This window comes from Oncorhynchus mykiss, chromosome 20, assembly GCF_057628025.1.
Source record: "Oncorhynchus mykiss isolate SJ-2025 chromosome 20, ASM5762802v1, whole genome shotgun sequence".
NCBI lineage: Eukaryota > Metazoa > Chordata > Actinopteri > Salmoniformes > Salmonidae > Oncorhynchus > Oncorhynchus mykiss.
This window is the reverse complement of record NC_143041.1, coordinates 4,647,444-4,673,883: the sequence shown is the minus strand read 5'-3', so window position 1 is coordinate 4,673,883 and position 26,440 is coordinate 4,647,444. Positions and strand designations below refer to the sequence as shown.

At 42.0% G+C, this 26,440-nt stretch overlaps 1 protein-coding gene across 2 annotated transcripts in view; it reads right to left on the bottom strand.

Annotated features, from left to right (window-relative positions):
- ccdc186 (coiled-coil domain containing 186) overlaps window positions 1-26,440 on the bottom strand; it is a 117,155-nt gene that overhangs the window by 90,271 nt on the left and 444 nt on the right. For both annotated transcript variants that reach the window (XR_016489282.1, XM_036955616.2), the window contains exons 2-4: window positions 13,582-14,479; window positions 12,680-12,806; window positions 9,762-9,890 (exon numbers count right to left, since the gene is read on the bottom strand). Coding sequence is in view for 1 of the 2 variants with exons in the window: in XM_036955616.2 (XP_036811511.2) it covers window positions 9,762-9,890; window positions 12,680-12,806; window positions 13,582-14,459 (1,134 nt within the window). In the remaining variant the exon portion in view is untranslated. The remainder of the gene's footprint in view (window positions 1-9,761; window positions 9,891-12,679; window positions 12,807-13,581; window positions 14,480-26,440) is intronic.

The following is a 26,440-nucleotide window of genomic DNA, read 5'->3' as shown; positions in this document are numbered from 1 at the left end:
AATTGCATTTGGCGAATCGCTCGGCACAGGCATACTCAGGCTGACTGGCTCTCATTCAGGAAAATGAGAAATAAGTGCACTCAGGTTATCCAGAAGGCCAAAGTTAGTTACTTTAAGGAACAGTTCTGTCTTTCTAGGTCTAATCCCAAGAAATTCTGGAAAACGGTTAAATATCTCAAGAATAAACCCTCCTCCTCACAGCTGCCCATGTCCCTTAATGTTGATGTGGTTATTACTGACAAGAAGCACATGGCTGAGCTCTTTAATCACCACTTCATTAAGTCAGGATTCCTATTTGACTCAGACATGCCTCCTTGCCCGTCCAACATTTCCTCATCTCCCACCCCATCCAATGTCACTAGCCTCAATGCTCCTCCCACTTTTCCCCCTGCCCTGCTACAAAGTTTCTCCCTGCAGGGCGTCACCGAGTCCGAGGTGCTAAAGGAGCTCCTTAAACTTGACCCCAAAAAATCATCATCTGGGTCCAGGTTGCTTCCGATACCATTGCCAAGTCTATCTCTGACCTTTTTAACCTGTCTCTCCTCTCTGGGGAGGTTCCCATCGCTTGGAAGGCCGCCACAGTTCGTCGTTTATTTAAAGGGGGAGATCAAGCTGATCCTAACTGTTATAGGCCTATTTCTATTTTGCCCTGTTTATCAAGTGCTGGAAAAACTTGTCAATAATCAACTGACTGCATTTCTTGATGTCTATCATATTCTCTCTTTTATGCAATCTGGTTTCCGCTCAGTTCATGGATGTGTCGCTGCAACCTTAAAGGTCCTCAATGATGTCACCATTGCCCTTGATTCTAAGCAATGTTGTGCTGCCAAAGCTTTTGATACGGTAGACCATTATTGTGGGGCGGCTAAGGAGTATTGGTGTCTCTGAGGGGTCTTTGGCCTGGTTTGCTAACTTCCGCTCTCAAAGAGTGCAGTGTATAAAGTCAGAACATCTGCTGTCTCAGCCACTCCCTGTCACCAAGGGAGTACCCCAAGGCTCGATCCTAGGTCCCACGCTGTTCTCAATTTACATCAACATAACTCAAGCAGTAGGAAGCTCTCTCATACATTTATATGTGGATGATACAGTCTTATACTCAGCTGGCCCCTCCCCGGGTTTTGTGTTAAACGCTCTACAACAAAGCTTTCTTAGTGTCCAACAAGCTTTCCTCTGCCCTTAACTCCTCCAAAACAAAAGGTATTGTGGTTTGGTAAGAAGAATGTCCCTCTCCCCACAGGTGTGATTACTACCTCTGAGGGTTTAGTACTTGAGGTAGTCACCTCATACAAGTAATTGGGAGTATGGCTAGACAGTACACTGTTCTTCTCTCAGCACATATCAAAGCAGCAGGCTAAAGATACATCTAGATTTAGTTTCCTCTATAGTAATCATTCCTCTTTCACCTCAGCTGCCAAACTAACCCTGATTCAGATGACCATCCTACCCATGCGAGATTACGGAGAAATACCTTATTGATCGGACAGATAAGGGTACTTTCGAGCGGTTAGATGTTCCTTATAGGACACGTCACTGCACTCTATTCTCCTCTGTAAACTGATCGTCATCTCTGTATCCTCGTCTCAAGACCCACTTGTTGATGCTTATTTATAAAACCCTCTTAGGCCTCACTCCCCCCATCTTAGATATCTACTGCAGCCCTCATCCTCCACATACAACACCTGTTATGTTGTTGCCACCTTCTTGCCCTTTGTGCTTTTGCCTGTGCCCAATAATGTTTGTACCATGTTTTGTGTTGCTACCGTGTTGTGTTGTCATCTGTTGCTGCCTTGCTATGTTTTTATCTTAGGTCTCTCTTTATGTAGTGTTGTCTCTTGTCGTGATGTGTGTTATATATATATATATATATATATATATATATATATATTTTTTTTTTTATCATGTTTAATCCCAGCCCCCGTCCCCACAGGAGGCCTTTTGCCTTTTGGTAGGCCTTCATTGTAAATAAGAATTTGTTCTTAACTGACTTGCCTATTTAAATAAAGGTTAAATAAAAATAAATGACGCCTGATTAAATAACTTTCTCACATTTCTCGTGGAATTTGAACGGCCTTAATATTCCTATCAAGCATTCCAGCTGTCTTGATATTCTAGCAAGAAACCATATTGATTTAGCAATGCTCCAAAAACACACCTGCTCCAAAAGGACGCACTTAGAATAGAGTACTATTTGTACAAATGGACTCCTTTTTCATCAGCCCCAAACAAAACTAAAGGTGTAACCATAATGATATATAATAAAATGAAAATCACCGTCCTTGGTAAAGGCAAAGTCCAAGAAGGCATTATCACTTTCCTTTCCTTAAACGTATCCATAATGGAAAGAAAATTGCCTTTATTGATGTGTATGCTCCAAATTCATATGATCCTAAGTTTTCTGAATCTTTTCTGATTCTCTGAACATTATACATGTTAGATTTAACTTAATTCCAACTGGTTATTGAGAGACAGACATGAATGCCATTCTGGACATGCGGGACAAATCTAATAAGACCAACTACAATCCAAAAGCTCTCCAACGTATGTGACCTATTCCAGGAAGATAGGTATATGTAGCACATCACTACTTCACAGCAGAGGAATTTGAGAATTTCTTTGGAGCAGAAATGCCATCTGGAACACGTGCCTTAATAACAAACTTGTATTCCATCTGTAAATATGAATAAAATTGTTAAATTATTAGCCTAGTTGGTTTAGCCACAGAAAAAGACAGGAACTTTCCCCTTAGCCATGATTGGCTAAGATAATGGGTGGGCTGGACATGCCGAGAGATGAGTTCGGATTGGTCTGCCATGGAGCAAACTTTCATTTTATTTGATATAGTGTGTGTTTATCAGAGATAGTCATTAAAATGTTGCTACATAGGACCAAATGAAGGTGGTGGGTCATATATACTCTCGGATTGATGCCTGGCGACCTCATAACCCTAAAAAAAATATAAATATATTTTTTAAAGAGTACACTTTCTAATCAAACAAGCACTCCCGAATCTATTTCGTACGATTATCTACTCCTCATTTTTCATTCATCAAGAAAATACATTTGACATATGATCATATCTGATCATCATGCTTATTAGGTTAAGATGAGGCAAGGTTTTAAAGACTGCACCAACAAATATGGCCACTCTGTTTCTAGCTCTTTTACAAGCATTTCTCTACACCAGCAATAACATCTGCTAAATATGTGTATGTGACCAATAAAATGTGATTTGATTATTACTGCCATATACAAATGTCTGAATCTTGTAAAAGAGCCACAAGCTAGCATGAGGGACAAGAAGTAGCTAGCGACATTGAGGTTTGTTTAGAGAAAAGTCAGCTAACCTTGTACGCTAACTAGGTATAATTAGATAGCTAATAGCAAGTTCAAATTCTCTTAAGATTTAAAAGCCAACAACATTTTTATAAAACAGCATATTATTGACCTAAAGGTTTAGTTGTGTTAGCCCTGTCGCCAGCTTATCCAGGATCAGTCATACATAGAACAACCATGTACTGTCTATCTATGGGAACAACTGCAACATTTTTGCAAGCAACATTAAAATGAATAAAATATGTAATGTTCATTTTCTGTAGTCTAATTTTCATCTCCATACTGTACCTAAATTACCAGGGTTCCACTAAACAATTTTATGTCAGCACTTAAAGGACATGTACAGAATCTGGTATATGGTTTGCGAGTGAGTGAGCGAGTGAGCGAGTGAGCGAGTGAGTGAGTGAGTGAGTGAGTGAGTGAGCGAGTGAGCGAGTGAGCGAGTGAGCGAGTGAGTGAGTGAGTGAGTGAGTGAGTGAGTGAGTATCAAATAAAACAGATTGGAGATCTTACAATTAGACAAAAAAGGGAAAGTTAATTTGAGAATACAACACACACACACATTGGACAGAACCACTTTTCCCTCTTTATTGCAGGATTAAGTGATTAATCGATATTGGACACTAGTTCATTATTAATAACAGATCTCTTAAGTTTAAACACTTCACTTCATATAATCAACACTTCAAAAAGTACAAATAAGCTAACTTATATGTTATGATCAGACAGCTTAGTCTAAACAACAATAGATAAATGAGTAGTAAGAAGTAGGCTATTATTTACTAAAGCAAAATTGCAGGCAGGGTACCAAAAAATGTCTGCACCATTGAAGGTCCTCAAGCACACAGTGGCCTCCATCATTCTTAAAATGAACGAAGTGTGGAACTACCAAGATTATTCCAAGAGCTGGCCGCCTGGGCAAACTGAGCAATCAGGGGAGAGGGGCCTTGGTCAGGTGGGTGACCAAGAACCGATGGTCACTTTGACAGGGTTCTTGATTTCCTCTGTGGAGATGGGAGAACCTTCCAGAAGGACAACAATCTTTGCAACACTCCACCAATCAGGCCTTTATGGTAGAGTGGCCAGACGAAAGCCACTCCTCAGTAAAAGGCACATAACTCACTCGGAGTTGGCCAAAAGGCACCTAAAATATTCTCAGACCATTAAGAACAAGATTCTCTGGTCTGATGAAAACCAAGATTGAACTCTTTGGCCTGAATGCCAAGCATCACATCTGGAGGAAACCTGGCCCCATCCCTACGGTGAAGCATGGTGGTGGCAGCATCATGCTGTGGGGATATTTTTCAGCGGCAGGGACTGGGAGACGAGTCAGGATCGAGGGAAAGATGAACGAAGCCAAGTACAGAGAGATCCTTGATGAAAATCTGCTCCAGAGTGCTCAGGGCCTCAGACTGGGGTGAAGGTTCACCTTCCAACAGGATAATGACCCTAAGCACACAGCAAAGACAAGGCAGGAGCGGCTTCGGGACAAGTCTCTGAATGTCCTTGAGTGGCCCAACCAGAGCTGGGACTTCAACCCGATCGAACATCTCTGGAGAGACCTGAAAATAGCCCGAGTAACGGTGAAACGTAACAAAATGTGGAAAAAGTCAAGGAGTCTGAAGACTTTCTGAATGCACTGTAACTAGGAATAAAGTGACAGGTAGTAAACGGTAGCAGCAGCGTATGTGATGAGTCAAAAAAGTGCAAAAATGTTCAATGCAGATTGTTAAATAGTTAACCAAATAGCTACCCGGACAAACTACTGTATTTAGCAGTCTTATGCCTTGGGGCTAGAACCTGCTCAGGAGCCTTTTGGTCCCAGACTTGGCACTCCTGTACTGCTTGCAGAGAGAACAGTATGAGTTGGGTGGCTGGAGTCTGAAAATTCTTAGGGCCTTCCTCTGACACCTCCTGGTATAGCAAGAGACCAGGTAACAAGAGACCAGGTTTTAACAACAGCAACTGTCTGGCTCAAACCCGCAAGATTTGTTGTCAGCCCTGGAATTTAAACTTTCAACTTTCCATTTACTGGCCTGCCACTCTAACCTCTTTAGTTATCAAATAAGGTTACTCAACATGCAAGCATGGTTTACAGAACTACATTCGTTACACTCCACCACCCATTTGACCTCCTCACAGATCCCAGTCATGGCACCAATGGTACAGACTGGTTTTTAACCTATGTCTCCTGCAGGTCCTGGATGGCAGGAAGCTCGGCCCCAGTGATGTACTGGGCCGTACAAACTGCCCTCTGTAGCGCCTTACGGTCGTTTCGCCAAACAGTTGCCACACAAAGCGGTGATGCAGCCAGTCAAGATGATCTCAATGGTGTAGCTGTAGAACTTTTTGAGGATCTGAGGGCCAAATCGGTTCAGCCCCGAGGGGGAAGGGGCAATGTCGTGCCCTCTTCATGACAGTGTTGGTGTGTTTGGAACATGATAGATCCTTAGTGATGTGGACACAGAGGAACATGAAACTCTTGACCTGCTCCACTACAGCTGTGAATGGGGGCGTGCTAGGCCCTCTGTTCCCTGTAGTCCACACTCAGCACCTTTGTCTTGCTAACATTGAGGGAGAGGTTGTTGTCCTGGCACCACACTGCTAGGTCTCTGAACTCCTCCCTATAGGCTGTCTCATTGTCGTCGGTTGTCAAGCCTATTACCATTGTGTCATTGGCAAACTAAATGGTGGTGTTGGAGTCGTGCGCGGCCACGCAGTTGTGGGTGAACAGCAAAAATAATTTAGACAGGTTACCTTGGTGTTCTAGGGCACAGGGACTATGGAGGTCTGCTTGAAACATGTAGGTATTAGAGACTCGGTCAGGGAGAAGTTGAAAATGTAATTGAAGACACTTGCTAGCTGGTCAGTAAGCGTCCTGGTAATCTGACTGAATGTTAACCTGTTTGAAAGGTCTTCCTCACATTGGCTACGGGGAGCGTGACAAAATCACGCACAAAAAAATAAAATATATTACAAATATATTAAAATATATAAATAAAAGTATACTGCATAATGGAAACATGTGTTTTTGCTGTCCCAGTACCAACTCCATGACACACCAAACACTGAACAGGCTTGGAGCAGTACAGTATTGCCCTTGTAGCAGTTTAGGGAGAAAGTGCTTTAATCAAAGAGACAGAGGCAGTAGGGGATGGCACTTGAAAAGTTGATGTAGGTGTGTAGTAAACTTGTCTCAGACCTGGAGACTTGTGTACACTTCCTGAGCTATTGTCTACGCTTAAGCTTAGCAGGGTAACCGTCTTGTGGCCTGCAGGAGACATAGGTTAAAAACCAGTCTGTACCATTGGTGCCATGACTGGGATCTGTGAGGAGGTCAAATGGGTGGTGGAGTGTAACGAATGTAGTTCTGTAAACCATGCTTGCATGTTGAGTAACCTTATTTGATAACTAAAGAGGTTAGAGTGGCAGGCCAGTAAATGGAAAGTTGAAAGTTTAAATTCCAGGGCTGACAACAAATCTTGCGGGTTTGAGCCAGACAGTTGCTGTTGTTAAAACCTGGTCTCTTGTTACCTTGCTGATCTATGGGGCAGGATGTAAGCCTAAGCCAGGTTAGACGAGAGGTAGACCAAGACGCTATTGGGCCCATGAGCAAGGCACAACCACAAAACCATTCAAATGTGAAATCTTCTTTATCTCAGGGGAACTAACACAAGTCTTCAAGTCTTACACAAGGTTACTCACTGTATGAATATTCCTGTATGATGTGGATGAGTTTGTTTGTGTTTGTAACTGGCGGTGGGTAGTGGTATGTGCATCAAATTAAGGGAAGTAAATTCATTCGGCCCTAATCTATGGATTTCACCTGACTGAGAATACAGATACATTAAAGCTAGCTGTATCCGAAAACTAGTCAGTATCTGGTGTGACCACCATTTGCATCATGCTACGCGACACATCTCCTTCGCATAGAGTTGATCAGGCTGTTGATTGTGGCCTGTGGAATGTTGTCCTCTCCAATGGCTGTGTGAACTCACTGGATATTGGCGGGAAATGGAACATGCGGTCATACACATCGATCCAGAGCATCCCTAACATGCTCAATGGGTGACATGTCTGGTGACTATGTTCTATGGAAGTACAGGAACATTTTCAACTTCCAGGAATTGGGTACATGTCCTTGTGACATGGGCCGTGCATTATCATGTGAGACATGAAAATGAACAGCAATGAGCCTCAGGATCTCGCCATAGTGCGAAGCTGAACATTGTATGCTGGAAAAACTCGGTTTGTTATTTCTGATTAAAACCAAACCGCTATTCATTAAAAATGAATACAGAGCTATTTCTTCTCCCAGAATCCCGCCTAAAAGACAGGTTGAAGCATGCTTGACAGAGACGATAAGCTGCAGGCCATCAAGAGAACAAATTTGGTACCAGATAAGTTTTGCAGTGGAGCCCACTGTCTGGAGAAATAAATTAACGGTGCCATCGCTGTATCTACCATGCTTTGTTTTGGGACAATTATAGGATTGAGGTGGCTGGACGCCGCTGGACGGCGTTGGTGATTGTTGGATGCATCTCCACCTTGATGTTTGTCTTCATCCGACTGGCCGGTGTTGCCCGGAGCTCCCACATCTGATAGCGGAGTTGAAGGAGCACAGCAAGAGGAGCAAGGCAATCAACAATGGTCGCATGTCACGAGCAGTGGAATCCGAAAACAACAGCCTGCCGCAAAGCAATCTACACTCCCAACAAGAGGCCCGGAGCGGATCGTCTTGCCGTCTAGCCTGATCATCCTGCACCTTTGAGGGTGCCTCTGTCTGCAGCCACAGTACCTACTAATATGATTTCGAAGTAGCCTTCCGTCCCTGCTCTGGATTGAGGGAGGCTTCTCCATCTGTCGGATGCCTGCACCAGGAGCAACGGGGTCAAGTAATCCTGCCTCTCGCCTGTCCATAAAGGGTTCTCTGAATCCTGTGAAGCGTGGGAGGATTTCCTCATCCTTCTCACAAGCTGTTTTTTTGGGCAGCTCCATGGTAAGAAATGTGACATTTCCTGGTGCAAAAACAATGTCCTATCCCGGAGATCGAGTAAATTACATTACTAAGCTGCTCCCTGAAGGGCAGATCTGAACAGCTGAAACTGGATTTTAAAGAGCTGATTGACTCTCTGCTAAATATTAACAGAAGGCCCATCATATCTGGCCCTGTGCACTTTTGAGAAAATGGCATTTGAATGTTTTGGTACTACTATTGGAGACCCCTTCTTTGTCTACACCAATTCAGCATCGTTCACACCCACTTTAATTTTAGTCCCACCCATATCTTTAAGGGTTGATCTGAATGTACTAAGAGCAGTCAAGCACCCAAGGTAACTTGCGAACAGCTCACTGAACATTACTCACCCTAGCAGAGAAGGCTGTTATGTTATCCAGGGGGTTGGTGACTGTAACTGTGCTGTCAGATTGTCTGTTCGTAAATTCAGAGAGTTTCGCGTTCAGAGCGCACACCGGACGCTCAGGTCGATGAGTAGGGTTGATCCGAACGGTCAGACCTCACGACGACAGTCAAGAACCAAAGCTAACTGGCTAACATTGGCTAGCTACTTCCAGACAAATAATGAGAGAACACCCCACTCTGACCATTTAACTCACCTAAGCAGAGCTGGTTAGGCTGTTTTCATGTTATCCAGGGCGTTGGGGACTGTAACTGCGCTGCTGGCAACATTTTAATTTGCTTTTTTGCCAACGTTTACTGACACCAGCCATATTCAACATGTGTTGAACGTTCGCAAATTAAACTGCGCTCTCTGGCACACTCAGACGAGAGTGCTCTGAAATCAGAGTAGACGGCCAGACTGAATTTACGAACGCACTCAAAATGGTTACTTGCATAGTCTTTTGTAAATACATGTAGCTATCTAGGTAAACAATAACCCATAATCCCTGCAGGTAGCTAACCAACCAGGTTCAATGTTAGCTAGCTAACATTAGGCTATAGCTAGCTAAGCAAATAGCTCTGAGATACGAATAAGGTCATACACGTAACGTTAGCTAACTAGCGAGGTAAACAATGAACCATAATCACAACTCACTACCCCACATTAATTAGGTAGCCAACCAACCAGGTTCAATGTTAGCTAGCTAACATTAGGCTACAGCTAGCCAAGCAAATGCCTATTTCTGTCAAAATCAGAAACATGTAATATCTGATAAAGTAGCTAGCTAGACTTTCTTACCCCTATACATCATTCATGATTGGATGCGTCTCCTGTCGGATGCCATGGTTGCCCTTAGTTTGAAGATGTAATCCGGAGACAAGTGTTTTCTCACTTCATGCTGAAGACACATTGAGCTAATTTAAATATATTATACTGCTTGCCTGACATTTTTTTTCTACCTGTCTCGGACTGTCGTGCACTGCTATGCAAGGGTCTTCTTGACATCCTCTTTCTCCGGGAGCTTACCTGCTCCAGCCGGTAGGCAGTCTCTCTGTGCAACTGTTGCAGGGCGTTCTTCGCGGCGCCATCCTGGTAAACCAGTTTGTCCCTGGACTCCTTCAGCTCCCTCAGCAGCTCCTCCACCCGGCCCTCCAACTGGGAGAGACACAAAATACGTTGTAGGGTGAAGTTGCCCCTAGACACTTATCTTTGTGCATTTCCCCCCCCTAATGGTTAGGATAGGGGGAGGAAAAGATGATCCTAGAGCTGTATCTAGGAGAAACATCACCCAGGAGCAACAAAGAGTAGAGGACAGGTCCGTCAGGTTAGACAGGGACAGACCTGGCTTAACCTGCCTGACTGATAAGCATGCCAACATACATAACAGTGCTTCAGAAACTATTCAAAACCCTTCACTGTATCCACATTTTTCTGTGTTACAGCCCGAAAAAATGTATTAAAATGTAGATTTTTTTTGTCACTTGCCTACACACAATACTCCATAATGTCAAAGTGTAATCACATTTTTTCGAAATGTAAACAAATTATTTTAAAATTAAAAACTGAAATATTTGTAGTCAATAAGTATTCAACCTCCTTATTTACGCTTGCAATAATACATTCTGGAGCAGAAATCACTCTGTGATGACCTCATCTCTGTACCCCACACATACATTTGTCTGTAAGGTCCCTCAGTCGAGCAGTGAATTTCTAACACAGATTCAACCACATTGAATATCCCTTTGAGCATGGTGAAGTTATAAATTACACTTTGGATGGTATTTTAATACAACCAAGCACTACAAAGATACAGGCGTTGCCGGAGAGGAAGGAAACCGCTCAGGGAATTCACCCCGCGGCCAACGGCGACTTTAAAACAGTTACAGAGTTTAATGGCTTTGATAGGAGAAAACTGAGGATGGATCAACAACATTGTAGTTACACCACAATACTAACTTAATTGAAAGAGTGAAAATTAAGAAGCCTGTGCAGAATAAAATTATTCCAAAACATGCATCCGGTTTGTAACAAGGCACTAAAGTAATAAAAGGGCGCTGTACTGCAGCGCCAGCTGTGCCACCAGAGACTCTGGGTTCGCGCCCAGGCTCTGTCGCAACCGGGAGGTCCGTGGGGTGACGCACAATTGGCCCAGCGTCGTCCGGGTTAGGGAGGGCTTGGCCGGTAGGGATATCCTTGACTCATCGCACACCAGCGACTCCTGTGGCGGGCCGGGCGCAATGCACGCTAACCAAGGTTGCCAGGTGCACGGTGTTTCCTCCGACACATTGGTGCGGCTGGCTTCCGGGTTGGATGCGCGCTGTGTTAAGAAGTAGTGCAGCTTGGTTGGGTTGTGTATCGGGAGACGCATGACTTTCAACCTTCGTCTCTCCCGTACGGGAGTTGTAGCGATGAGACAAGATAGTAGCTACTAAAACAATTGGATACCACGAGATTGGGGAGAAAAAGGGGTAAAAATGTAACATTTAAATAAAAAAATAATAAAAATTAAAAGTATGTTTGGGGCAAATCCATTACAACACATTACAGAGTACCACTCTCCATATTTACAAGCATAGTGGATCATGTTATGGGTACGCTTGTAATCATTAAGGATTGCGTAGTTTTTCCAAAGGCCAAATTGTCATTGGAGATGCTTACCAAGAAAACAGTGATTGTTCCTGAGTGGCCGAGTTACAGTAAAATCTACTGGAACATTTATGGTAAGATGTTAAAAAAAATTATCCTGTTTTTGCTTTGTTATTATGGGGTGTAGATGTGTAGATTGATGAGGGGGGAAAACTATTTAATCCATTTCAGAATAAGGCTGTAACATAACAAAATGTGGAAAAAGTCAAGGGGAACTGAATACTTTCCGAATGCACTGTAGGTGTGTTGACTGTGATACAGCTGTATAGAAAGACCTGTTTCAAATGATAAACTTTAACCGCTCAATACAGAATAGCCGTGTGGGCGCAGTCCCTTGGAAATCGGTTGGGAACAATATCATTTGTATTTTATTCAGCTATGTTCAATTGTATACTTCTTACTATAAAATAATTCCACGGGAATTACAAGCACATATTTCTGCTAAATGAACAAGTGTAGCCCACATTGCCAGATCAAGGCCAAACATAAGGACAACTCAAAATATGCTATTCTGTTCATCTGAAATAGGCTACATTTCCCTCATATCATGTTTCTTTAGACCTGCCTAAAATAAATATATTTACTGTGATGGTGGAGGCTCTATTAAATAGATTTGTTAGACATTTTAAAATGTAGATGTTCCAAAAGGTCTGCATCAGTGGCTTTTAGGCTGTGCACGGAAGCCCGGAGATGCTAAAAGTGTTTATCAGATCAGTGGATTACCATCAGATCAGTGGATTACCATATCAGATCAGTGGATTACCATATCAGATCAGTGGATTACCATATCAGATCAGTGGATTACCATATCAGATCAGTGGATTACCATCAAATCAGTGGATTACCATCAAATCAGTGGATTACCATCAGATCAGTGGATTACCATCAGATCGGCAGTTATTTGCATTACCGACACAGCCCTAGCCAGGCAAAGAGGATGGGCTCCACCTCAAGAGTATGATTTCTCAACAGTCAGTTTTCTCTTGCCACCATGGCTTGATCTTTTGAAGGTTCAACCTGGGTTTTCATTAGTAAAGTAGGTTGAGATGCATTTGTGTGGGGGGGGGGGGGGGGGGGGGGGGGGGAACAGTATTATTGCGGCATCAGTATCATTATTCACAATTGAGTGAACTTGTAGCATCTCCGTAAACTGCCGATATTAGATCATTCAAAAGGGAAACTCAGGTGAGAAGATGTCTAAATGGAAACCGTTGGAGTAAGTAGTAAGCCAGCCTTGTCCGAGCCAGCCATGAGGCAGCTTAATGGAAGTGACACCAGTCTGGAGTTGGAGTGCTTACCTTCTTCACGGTGCCCATGTGCTTTTTCTCAGTCTCCACCCTCCTCTTCAGTTCTTCCCTCATGGTGTCCTTCTCTGAGCAGATACCCAGGACCAGCTCCTGATGCTTGTTGTTTTCATCCAGTAGCCTATAAAAAGGTCAACAATCCAAGCGTAAGGGTACAGCCACACAGACGCATGAACAGGGATGGAAATTGTATATGAAGTATGTTTTTGTCCTTCAAAAGTACAATATCTCTATTAAAAAGCATAGCTTAGCAAAACTTTTCAAATAGACAAGAGGCCATTTTCTACAGAACAGGTTTGGGATATTACAGCTTGTGATTGCAGAACGTGCATAAGGATAGGATATAGGATAATTCATCTATCCGCAAAAAATGCAGGGATATACAGTAGACCTACAATGGTATCATGTGAATGTTTACTTGGCACACAATATACCAAATTATAGCGACATACAACTTGTAAGAATATTTTGAAGATAAATACACCACGCGTACTAAAGGTCAAGAGGGAATTAACAATCAATGGAAAGTGTTTTTTTTCTGTAAAGGGGAATTAATTATCAATGGGTCAGAGACATGGGATGAATTTGTCTAGGCATTGAGCCTGAAACAAGATACTTGTTATCTGGCCATTGGCCAAATTTTATTGCAAGGAATTCTAATTGGTCAACCACAGGCTAGAGTTGAGTTATAAAACTACATCCTGTCCCTTTGTTCTGTAGAGAGAATCACTGAGGACAGGGGAGAATGAACATCTACCTCTCAGCATAACATTTATGATTTGTCCCCTTTGAATAAACCAAATTTCGTCCCCGATTTGCTTTGGGGTTATTGAAGAGTAACATCAACTGCTAACAAACGTCAAGACTTTGTTACACATCACCATGGAATGGATTACCTTTTAATAGCCTTTTCCTGCTGCACATACTTGTACTGGATGCACTTCTCGAAAACCATTGGGGAGCCGTCCTGGTCAGCCTGCATGCCATTTACATGGGGTCCACCCTTGCGCCCCCCTCCCCCTCTCTCAGGCAGCTGGCAGGAGAACAGCTCCTGCTCCAGCTCATCCAATAGGGACTCCTGGGAGACCGACCGCTGGATCTGAGTCATGAGCTTGCGGCTGCAGTCCGTGTCGTAGGGGCTGGGCAAAGAGTTGGTGTTCGTGGGGGCCATCGTTCGTGGACTGGAAATTCCAGGGTCCGCAAAGGCAGAGCTGGGTGTGGAGGGTGTGGCTGGGCTATTGGTGACGTTTTCCTTTGTGGGGGAGGGTTCCAGGGAGCACTTGAGGGGGACATCGACATCTGCTGGTTGAGATTCTGCGTATCTGTTCGGAATAGCGGTTGAGCAGTCACCCACTCCAACTAGAATAGCGGGTGGAGATTCCACTGCCTTGCCCAGAAGCGACGACAAGCTTTCTATCGTCACCTCCAAAACCGAGTTGGTGCTTTCCAAGACCGAGAGTGGAGGTTCAGTTGTCTCATCTACAAGAGTTCTTGCGTCTTCGATTGAGGCTGTCCCAATATCACAGCTAATGTCCACATTGACAGACTCCTCTCCACCCTCTTGCTGGCACTTTTTCTTCTTCTCGTGTTGTATTCCATCTCCCTCCAGACTCTCCTGTTTGATGTCAATCCCCCTTTCTGCACAGACCTCATTTTCCTCCATCGTTGTGTCACTCCTGTTGCTCTTGTTGACCACTGATGACCCCTTTGGCAGGGAGTTGACCTCAGATTCCTCGGCCAGGTCTGAGGCAGAGGCTGGGTCAGACTGCTCCATGGTTTTCCTCAGCTTCACACCTGACACACAGAGACAGAGAGGGATGTGGGGTAGAGAGAGATCAATGGGATTGAGTAATATGAAACACTTCGAGCATAAATTGCACATATAGCCTAGGCCTAGAGGATACCCTTTGGAATTTGACAGGGCAGGAGGTAGGCTAATAGTTTTAATGGGACTTTTGCTTAAAATGGGACTAACACCACTTCCTTTTACAGTAACAGACAGCGATGATGGCATTAATTTCCTTTTCCTTCTTACCATTAACCCAGCGGGGCAAATCAGGGGTTCTACACTAACTTTTCCCACAGCATATGATTTGGTCACACCATTTTAAAAATAAATACAAATATAATTGATAATGACCTGGCCTGTGTCCCATAATGTGCCTGCATTCCATACAGAACCTGATGTGCCTGCATTCCATACATAGCTAGCTAGCTAACGTCAACAGGTTAATGTCAACACACCATAGTCATGGAGCCACAAAAATTGATCGAATGGTACTCTACTCATGACAAAAAAATCTGATTTGACATTATAGTGGCTATCGCTGTTTTGGTTGTTTGTTTTTTGCTTATTGACATTGCGAATATAATTTTGCCACAGTGCTGGGAGCTAACCAACCATGTTCAATGTTAGCAAGCTAACATTAGGCTCTAACTAGAACAGCAAACGGCTCTGTGAAACAAATAATAACAGCTATCAGCTAGCTAGCTAACAGTACACTTTAGCTTGAAATGAATATGATTTGTATGTTATTTCCAATACCACAATAGAATTTATTAGTTTATGTTACTCTAGGCTTTATGAGAAAAAAAAATTCAAGTGTTCAATCAATGTTATTATTCATGGAGTGCCTTTGTTACAGCTATGAAACAGAAAGCATGTGTTGGAAGATGGTAACAACTTATTTTTAAAAAATTAAATTAAAATGCCCCAACCACAGTCAAAATCCAGGCAGTCAACTGATGAAAACATCAGCAGCTTAAACATCATTATAAGCGCTAAGTGGCCTTGATAACTATGAAATAACACGTGACCCGATTCAGGAAACTTCAGGATTCAGGAAACTAGGGTCACTACTTCACAGGAGAGACGTTTGAACGTAAATTTAATTTTTATCAAATTTTTTTTTTTGTCAGAAATACCTTCTCGAACATCTGAACTTTCATATGTCTTAATAATAAACTTGTATGCAATCTGAAAATACAAATACAATTGTTAAATTACGAGCCTAGTTGGTTTAGCCACAGAAAAAGACCGCAATCTTCCCGCCAGCCATGATTGGCTCAGATAATGAGTGGGCTGGACATGCTGAGGGATGAGTTTGGATTGGTCTGCCATTTAGCACGCTTCTGTCTATTTGAGCTGTTCAGTATAATTAATCTGATTTAACACTGCTTTTTAAAAATAAAATAAAATGTATTGCGTAGTAAAAAAATAAAAAGACTCTATATGACTCACTATGCAAGTATCCATTTCAATAGAATGTCACTGCAAAAACTGTTTCAGAGCACTCTCGTCTGAGTATACCAGCGTACAGAATAACTGATGAATTTAGGAAAACTCAACACCAGTTGAATATTGTCTGTGTAAGTAAACGTCGGCAAAAAAGCATACCTAAATTGTTGCCAGGAATGTTAGCTAGCTAACATTGAACCTATTTGGTTAACTTTAGCTAGCTATGACAATCGGTTTGTATTGCTAGTACTCTATGGATTAGGATTATGGTTCATTGTTCAGATAGCATGTCTAAACAAAAGACTCCACTTCACCAGATGATTACAATGACCCATCAAGTTAGCCAGGTGTGTCTGACGGTGATTACAGCTATCTGGAATGTCTTTCAGCATCCGTAGAACACACCTGAATGTTCTAATGCCTCCCATCACAAAGACCTGTAGAACACACCTGACTCTCCTTCACCAGTCATACAATGAGAATGTTCTAATGCCTCCCACCAGAAAGACCTGTAGAACACACCTGACTCTCCTTCACCAGTCAAACAAGGAGAATGTTCTAATGCCTCCCACCAGAAAGACCTGTAGAACACACCTGACTCTCCTTCACCAGTCAAACAATGAGAATGTTCTAATGCCTCCCATCAGAAAGACCTGTAGAACACACCTGACTCTCCTTCACCAGTCAAACAAGGAGAATGTTCTAATGCCTCCCACCAGAAAGACCTGTAGAACACACCTGACTCTCCTTCACCAGTCAAACAAGGAGAATGTGTGGCAACAATTTTGGTTCAACTATCCCCAAATCAATGGAATTGCAACCCTCTGCATGCACAATGCATTCTTCCATCACATGTGCAGCTGATTCTCAATATCACACACTAATGAGATGGTATTGAGCCCACACTATTACAGTCGCGGCCAAAAGTTGAGAATGACACAAATATTAATTACCACAAAGTTTGCTGCTTCAGTGTCTTTAGATATTTTTTGTCAGATGTTACTATGGAATACTGAAGTACAATTACAAGCATTTCAAGTGTCAAAGGCTTTTATTGACAATTACATGAAGTTGATGCAAAGAGTCAATATTTGCAGTGTTGACCCTTCTTTTTCAAGACCTCTGCAATCCACCCTGGCATGCTGTCAATTAACTTCTGGGCCACATCCTGACTGATGGCAGCCCATTCTTGCATAATCAATATTTGGAGTTTGTAAGAATTTGTGGGTTTTTGTTTGTCCACCCACCTCTTGAGGATTGACCACAAGTTCTCAATGGGATTAAGGTCTGGAGAGTTCCCTGGCCATGGACACAAAATATTGATGTTTTGTTCCCCGAGCCACTTAGTTATCACTTTTGCCAAGGCGCTCCATCATGCGCTCCACCAAACTGTTCAAGGATGGTTGGGAGAAGTTGCTCTCTGAGGTTGTGTTGGTACCATTCTTTATTCATGGCTGTGTTCTTAGGCAAAATTGTGAGTGAGCCCACTTCCTTGGCTGAGAAGAAACCCCACACATGAATGGTCTCAGGATGCTTTACTGTTGGCATGACACAGGACTGATAGTAGCCCTCGCCTTGTCTTCTCTGGACAAGCTTTTTTCCAGATGCCCCAAACAATTGGAAAGGGGATTCATCAGAGAAAATGACTTTACCCCAGTCCTCAGCAGTCCAATCCCTGGCTTATTTGCTGCCCTTCTTGACACCAGGCCATCCTCAAAGTCTTAGCCTCACTGTGCGTGCAGATGCACTTACGCCTGCCTGCAGCCATTCCTGTACTGGTGGGGCCCCGATCCCGCAGCTGAATCAACTTTAGGAGACGGTCCTGGCACTGGACTTTCTTGGGCACCCTGAAGCCTTCTTCACAACAATTGAACCGCTTTCCTTGAAAGTTCTTGATGATCCAATAAATGGTTGATTTAGGTGCAATCTTACTCGCAGCAATATCCTTGCCTGTGAAGCCCATTTTGTGCAAAGCAATGATGAACGCACGTGTTTCCTTGCAGGTAACCATGGTTGACAAAGGAAGAACAATGATTCAAAGCACCACCCTCCTTTTGAAGCTTCCAGTCTGTTATTCCAACTCAATCAGCATGACAGAGTGATCTCCATCCTTGTCCTCGTCACTCACACCTGTGTTAATGAGAGAATCACTGACATGATGTCAGCTGGTCCTTTTGTGGCAGGGCTGAAATGCAGTGGAAATGTTGTTTTGGGATTCAGTTAATTTGCATGGCAAAGAGGGACTTTACAATTAATTGCAATTCATCTGATCACTCTTCATAACATTCTGGAGTATATGAAAACACACAAATCGGCCGATTTAAACGGTATCAGCTTTTTTTGGTCCTCCAATAATCGGTATTGTTATCTGGGCTGAAAAATCATAACTGGTGGACCTCTGTCTACAGATTTTCTCTTCTCCCTGTTTTTTTGTTTGCTTGGAAATGTTGATGCTGGTAGGCTAATGCAAACAAAGCAGAAATTACAGTTTCAAAATATTCTGTGGAACACCAAACGTATTTTCATACTCAGGTCGTTTATATGACAGTCCGCTCCCGCTTGCAGCAGGAAAAATGGAAGAAGAAGAAACTGTAACCTAACATTTATAGTATAAATGCTTTGCCATTTAATTGGAAGTTTTGTTATCCTCCCACAATGTATGTAAGAAATGTCAAGTTATGTACAGTATCACTAGATTTGTTTTAAGATTAAAGTTATACTGTGCAACTTTTACAAGGTCTGGATGCCTTATGTGGAATATAATACAGCTGCATTAAACAGAGACCTTTTCACACAAGCACTGATATTTAACCCTTTCTCCTAGGCTGTCTCCTCCTACACATCTGTACAAACACTGTACAATCATTGTATCTTTATTGCTAGGCAGGACACTAAGTGATAAGGGCCATAAACTTTTATTTCACCCTTAACGTGACCTGACCTGATCTCGACCCCCCCTGCCCCCCATCACTAATCCAGGGCACTCTCCTCTAATCAATGCCTGCCAAGCTTAATTAACCATATACTTTCCTCCTACAGATAACCATTAACCTCTGGTGTAGCCCCTCGGCTATGGCACCCCTCATTTCTCTATTACAGCTGATGATTAATAAGGATGTAAACTCCATATATCATCACTTTCCAACCTTGTTGAGGATGGCTCGTTGTCAGGCTCAAAAAGCCTCAAATTTGCCTGGATGGCCACCAATTTGTCAAGCCTTGTATTGGTCAACCTGTTACGTAGTGACAGGGGTCTCAGGGTCAGGCAGCCAGGGAAGACCAGTCTGTGACAGAGGTGAGGTGAATTTTTGCAGGTACAACATTTTATTCTCTCCGTTCAGCAAACACTGGACAATCCAGATGAAAAGAAGGAGGGCGCCCAACAAACGTGAGTCAAAGTGCAATCAAAATGTTTTATCATAATTGAAAAGGAAAAAGGCACAACACGCACATAGGTTAAACTACTATGGTGGGCGAGAGTTGCGCCTTTTCAGTTTTCAATAAGTATGGATTACCCATTTATTTGTCTCTGCCAGCAAATAGTCCCCCTAAAAGGTAGGCTATGTCCTATAGGCCTATGCAAACATAGCAAGTGTCACTGTCATCATTCTTGCTGCCTCTATTGCTCTACTGCTATTAGATAGTAATAATAGCCACCTCATAACAGCCACCTCATATCGCTATTTGACAAGATAACTTGAGGCTAGAGCTGACCTTGCTGTAACGTAAACTCACCCCATTCCGTACAATTGTGCGCAACCGCGACATTCAAACGAGGCTACAAAGAAAACGAATGGGACTGTAGCGACTGTGTTGACTTCAAAATCTGGGGTGTGAACTAAGTTTCTATTCAAGCGTTGATCGACATGGTAATGGCTCTATAGTATTGGAGAAAAGTAGAAAAAAATGGACCCTCTGTTACACCGTGATGTGTCATGCCGTAACGTACAGCACACATAAAGCAACTATTTCTGTCTTACAAATCTCTCTCCACCGGGTGTAGCACTTCTAACATCCTTTAAAAACAATAAATGGACAGTGACGGGGGTAAGGGGGGATACCTAGTCCTTTTTTGCGTCATCATTGCATGCGATCATCATTCTCAAAGCCGTTGTTTACTTCTAAGATTACTTTAGCACCGCCCTAAAAACCCGATTCAAATTCGACATAAACCTTCAAATAGGTGTGTAATGACACATTATGTAAACTCTTTATAGTGTTTTATTTACATTTTAGAGGCGATAAGGTGATAAGTTGGACAGATCGAGTGAAAAAAGCCATTTTCCCACACAAGATCTCTCCTTCTCACTATCACGCATAGTTTCGCTTCCCCACCCGCCATTTTTTTTTAAACCCGAAGGAGCTCATTGCCTTCTTGAATTATGCAGAAACGGGCAGCGTGGAGGTCATCTCATTAATTTTGTTGGAAAGGGGAGAAAATGTGCTTTACAATGGTATTGACATTACAGTTGATCTGAAAGTATTACGTTTTTGGGGCACTAAAATAAGGTCAATTGTACGGACCAAGGCGATGTACAAAAGTGAGTGAGTTTACGTTAGTAGCTACTCACTAGCTTAGCTTAATCATTCACCTCAAGAGAGGGAATGAAACAATAGCTAACATTACATGTCAGTTAAAATCCTAGCTCAGCACTGCGATTAACCCCTCGTTATAAAAAATGTATGTTAAGTTAAACAGCAGTTACCTTGCCAGCTGTATCAGTCAACTAAAGAGTAGAAAATGAATGTTATTTTTAAACAACTCGGTGAAAGAGCGCAACGTGTACACTGAAATATGCTTAACTCTCCTGTGCTGGTCCAGCCAGCCTTCCAGAAGCTTTGCCTTCACACAGCCTGTCAGCCCACTCAGTGGTGTCCGTGTGGTCCTAAAGCACACTGTTGCCCTGTTTTGTAGCATATTCCAATGATAAAACTGGGGGACACACAAATTGTAGAATGTGGTGGGGTCATGCCCCTGACTGTAATTGCATGCATGTAGTTTCAAAAGTCAAAAAAGTGGTCTTAAAAAGTACAAAATAAAAACTTTATGCTTAAGTAATTTCTCCAAGGTCTTTACAGGTTGTTACACACATATATATATTATACACACACATTTTTATTGATAGATAGATAGATAGATAGATAGATAGATAGGAGATAGAGATAGAGATGTGTGGTTCGAAGGTATTGTACAGTGCCTTGCGAAAGTATTCGGCCCCCTTGAACTTTGCGACCTTTTGCCACATTTCAGGCTTCAAACATAAAGATATAAAACTGTATTTTTTTTGTGAAGAATCAACAACAAGTGGGACACAATCATGAAGTGTAACGACATTTATTGGATATTTCAAACTTTTTTAACAAATCAAAAACTGAAAAATTGGGCGTGCAAAATTATTCAGCCCCTTTACTTTCAGTGCAGCAAACTCTCTCCAGAAGTTCAGTGAGGATCTCTGAATGATCCAATGTTGACCTAAATGACTAATGATGATAAATACAATCCACCTGTGTGTAATCAAATCTCCGTATAAATGCACCTGCACTGTGATAGTCTCAGGAGGTCCGTTAAAAGCGCAGAGAGCATCATGAAGAACAAGGAACACACCAGGCAGGTCCGAGATACTGTTGTGAAGAAGTTTAAAGCTGGATTTGGATACAAAAAGATTTCCCAAGCTTTAAACATCCCAAGGAGCACTATGAAAGCGATAATATTGAAATGGAAGGAGTATCAGACCACTGCAAATCTACCAAGACCTGGCCGTCCCTCTAAACTTTCAGCTCATACAAGGAGAAGACTGATCAGAGATGCAGCCAAGAGGCCCATGATCACTCTGGATGAACTGCAGAGATCTACAGCTGAGGTGGGAGACTCTGTCCATAGGACAACAATCAGTTGTATATTGCACAAATCTGGCCTTTATGGAAGAGTGGCAAGAAGAAAGCCATTTCTTAAAGATATCCATAAAAAGTGTTGTTTAAAGTTTGCCACAAGCCACCTGGGAGACACACCAAACATGTGGAAGAAGGTGCTCTGGTCAGATGAAACCAAAATTGAACTTTTTGGCAACAATGCAAAACGTTATGTTTGGCGTAAAAGCAACACAGCTCATCACCCTGAACACACCATCCCCACTGTCAAACATGGTGGTGGCAGCATCATGGTTTGGGCCTGCTTTTCTTCAGCAGGGACAGGGAAGATGGTTAAAATTGATGGGAAGATGGATGGAGCCAAATACAGGACCATTCTAGAAGAAAACCTGATGGAGTCTGCAAAAGACCTGAGACTGGGACGGAGATTTGTCTTCCAACAAGACAATGATCCAAAACATAAAGCAAAATCTACAATGGAATGGTTCAAAAATAAACATATCCAGGTGTTAGAATGGCCAAGTCAAAGTCCAGACCTGAATCCAATCGAGAATCTGTGGAAAGAACTGAAAACTGCTGTTCACAAATGCTCTCCATCCAACCTCACTGAGCTCGAGCTGTTTTGCAAGGAGGAATGGGAAAAAATTTCAGTCTCTCGATGTGCAAAACTGATAGAGACATACCCCAAGCGACTTACAGCTGTAATCGCAGCAAAAGGTGGCGCTACAAAGTATTAACTTAAGGGGGCTGAATAATTTTGCACGCCCAATTTTTCAGTTTTTGATTTGTTAAAAAAGTTTGAAATATCCAATAAATGTCGTTCCACTTCATGATTGTGTCCCACTTGTTGTTGATTCTTCACAAAAAAATACAGTTTTATATCTTTACGTTTGAAGCCTGAAATGTGGCAAAAGGTCGCAAAGTTCAAGGGGGCCGAATACTTTCGCAAGGCACTGTAGATGTATTTCCACATCTAATGGGATCCTATGGGCAAATGGCGTAACATGATATGCCTATAAAGTATCTAAATATGTGGGATATTGACCGAAAACTTTCTTGGGATATCAAACAACAGTATAGGTAAGGGCTAAAACAGGTACACATGTCAAAATGTGGAAAATACACCTTTAAGTGGAGGATGCTCTTTACTGAAAAAACTCCAGATTGATTCTTTAAGTAAATTAAACAGGGTTTATAAAACTCATATTTCTATAAACCCTAACTTAATCATTCCAATTGTTTTTCAAAAAATATATAATAATAATCGATACAATAGTTGTAAGCATTGGTCCTAGTAAATAATTAAAGTTACCAGCAACTATACCTTAGAATTAGCTTATTATCATTACCGAAGCTGACCTAAAAATGTGGAAATTAGAAATGTGTTTTTCAGTAATGAAAGGCCCTTAGCTCAATCTGCAAATAATAGGAGACTGCCATTATGAACCAGCAAACAATTGACCACATGACTAAAGCCCATTCATTCCTCCATGTTGGTGAGGTAATTGTTCTCAAGGTTTTTCCCAATTTTAGTTTTTTGGAAAGGGAAGGTTAAGTGTTTTAAAGGGGGTGTTTGAGAATAAGGTTCTCATTCTGAAGAAATATAAGTGAAGAAATTAAATGAACTTGTGCTCATTTCTTACTCAATTTGGTACTGCCATAGTTAAAACTGGTTTCATGAGAATCACCCATGCAGTCGACATGTCGGAATTGTTTTTGCCCATAATGCAACACTTTGAAAGGCTGGTCATCCACTTTGTCATAAGTGATCCAATCGAACGCCCCACTGACTCCAGATGTTATGTCACAAAGCTAGGCTACCTGTTTCCCCAAGACAAAAGCTGTGTTCGAATACCCATACTGTATACTACATACTTAATGAGTATGTACTACATATGATATACTATTAGTTCATTGTAGTATACTTTAAACAAATGGTATCCTTTCAGTTGCATGTACTAACACTTCACCTGTCGACCAGAAGTTGATGATGTTGCTATGCAACCTCGTGCTAGCTTATTAGCATAACAAAAGGCTAGCTAGACATTTTACAATTTCAGATATGTTCGTAAGGTCAATCTGGAGTGCCAGAGTGTTGTCAGGTTGTCCGTTCGCAAATTCAGAGTGTTTTGCTCGCTCTCGGTGCTCGTCACTGGATGCTCTGGGCGAGGAGCATGGTTGATCAGTCAAGCACCTAAGCTAAACTGGCTAATGTTGGTTAGCTTGCTTGCTATTTCCAGACAAAAATGAGACAACACCTCACTCTGACCATTTTACTCGCCCTAGTAGAGCTGGTTAGGCTGTTTTCATGATATCCAGAGCGTTGTTGACTTTAACTGTGCTGCTGGGAACAATTTAATTACGCTTTATTGACAATGTTTACTGACACCGGTCACATTCAATGGGTGTTGAACGTTCGTAAATTCATCAGTTATTCTGCGTTCTGGCACACTCAGACAAACGTGCACTGAAATCAGAGAAGATAACCAGAATTAACAATGTCCAGTGAGAACGCACAATGACTATACCACTTAGCTAAGAATGACGTGAGTAATCAAAACAAGAAACATTGGATAGTTAGATTATAGTTAATATACTGCCTGGCAAGTTAGATGTATTAGAAGCCAACTAACGTTAGGTAATTGGCTAACATACATGCTGCTGTGATGCTATGTGGTTCGTAAGGATAGCATAGGTATCAAATTGTCAGCCAACATAACGTGTAAGGTAACTTATTTGAAAAGTTGTTACTTTATTACATTGCTCAACATTTTCTTAACATTTGTCATAATTAGTTAAAGCAATGAATTTGTAGCTGTGTTCGAATACCCATACTAACATACTGTATACTACATACTTAATGAGTATATGCTACATACTATTAGTTAATTTTAGTATACTATAAACGAACAGTATGCTTTCAGTTGCACGCACTCTCTCTTCGCCTGTTTATCGGAAGTTGATTCTGTTGATATGGAACCTCTTGCTAGCTTAACAAATTACTAGTTAGAAATTTTACGACTTCGGGTGTGTTCTTAAATTCAATTGGGAGTGCCAGAGTACGCTCGTAAATTCAGAGCGTTGTCAGATTGTCGTTTGTAATTTCAGAGCGTTTCACTCTCAGAGCTATTCACTGGATGCTCTGGCCGAAGAGTAGGGTTGATCTGAGTGTTCTGACCTCACAACTGCTGTAACACACCAAAGCTAACTGGCTAACGCTGGCTAGCTTGCTAGCTATTTCCAGACAAATGAGAGAACACCTCACTCTGACCATTTTACTGACACCGGTCACATTCAAAGGGTGTTGAGCACTCGTAAATTCATTATTCTGCGCTCTGGTACACTCAGACGAAAGTGAGCTGAAATCGGAGTAGATAGCCAGAGCGAATTTACAAAAGCACCTCAATGTCCAGCTAAGAATGACAGGAATAATTAAGTCAATAAACATTGGGTAGTTAGTTAGCCTATAGTTAATATACTGGCAAGTTTGATGTTTAAGTAGCCAACTAAATTTAGCAAACAACATACCGGTACATACTGCTGTAATGACACGCTATGTTGTTCGTAAGGACAGGGTAGCTAACAAATTGTCAGCCAATATAATATAAGGTAACTTATTGTTAAAGTCATTCATTTATTACATTGCTCAACATTTTCTTAACATTTCGTATAATAGGTTAAAGCAATGAATTTGTATCCCCTCTTGTTGTACTTCCGCTGCATATTGTCCTTCGTTTCCTTCAAATCTGAAAACGTTGTGAAGCCCCGCCCATTTCCGGAAGAACTGCATTATGGGCCCTAAAAGCACGGAAAGTGTCCACTGCTGATATACTTCGTATTTTGGCGAATTTAGTACGACATCCGGGAACTTTTGGTATACTACCTATACCCATACTATGACCAATACGCATACTATATACTCAATTTACGTCACAAATAGTGTGGTAGTGTGAGTATTCAAACATAACTAAAGTATTTTGTTAGAATACCCCACGACTGGAGGTCCTTTAGAAAATGATGGGGGCAGTGGTAATTTAAGTTGGCACGAGTGCCATATAACTAGGATTCTGGTAATGACTCTGCCTGTGTCAAAAGTCAATAACCTAACTTAGCTACATACCCTATGTAACAAGTACAACCTAAGTTTGTATACAAGCAGGTGGCTAGACAGCTTTCGTCAGCTAGCTCATATGCCGCGTTTAGACCACCTGGGAACTCGGAACATACGAAATCATGGCGTCGGAGCTCTACAAACTGGCCCGAGTTGGGTTAACGTTCAAAAGATTTGTCCTAGTCGGGGCTCTACAAACTGGCCCGAGTTGGGTTAACGTTCAAAAGATTTGTCCTAGTCGGGGCTCTACAAACTGTCCCGAGTTGGGTTAACGTTCAAAACATTCTTCCTAGTCGGAGCTAATTTTTTTCCGAGTTCCCAGTTGTTTTGAATGTGATAATATGATGCATAGCTGGTATTCTGGCTAGCGCAAGTCATATTGAATGCCATATATATTGATGTTGAAGTCATTTTCTATCTAGTAATGATACAACGACCAATAGAAATAGCTAGATAAACACATCTAGCAAGTTAGCTTACGTTAGCTAGCTAGCTAACGATAGCTAGCTAACCAACGCGTTAGCTACCACTAAAATGT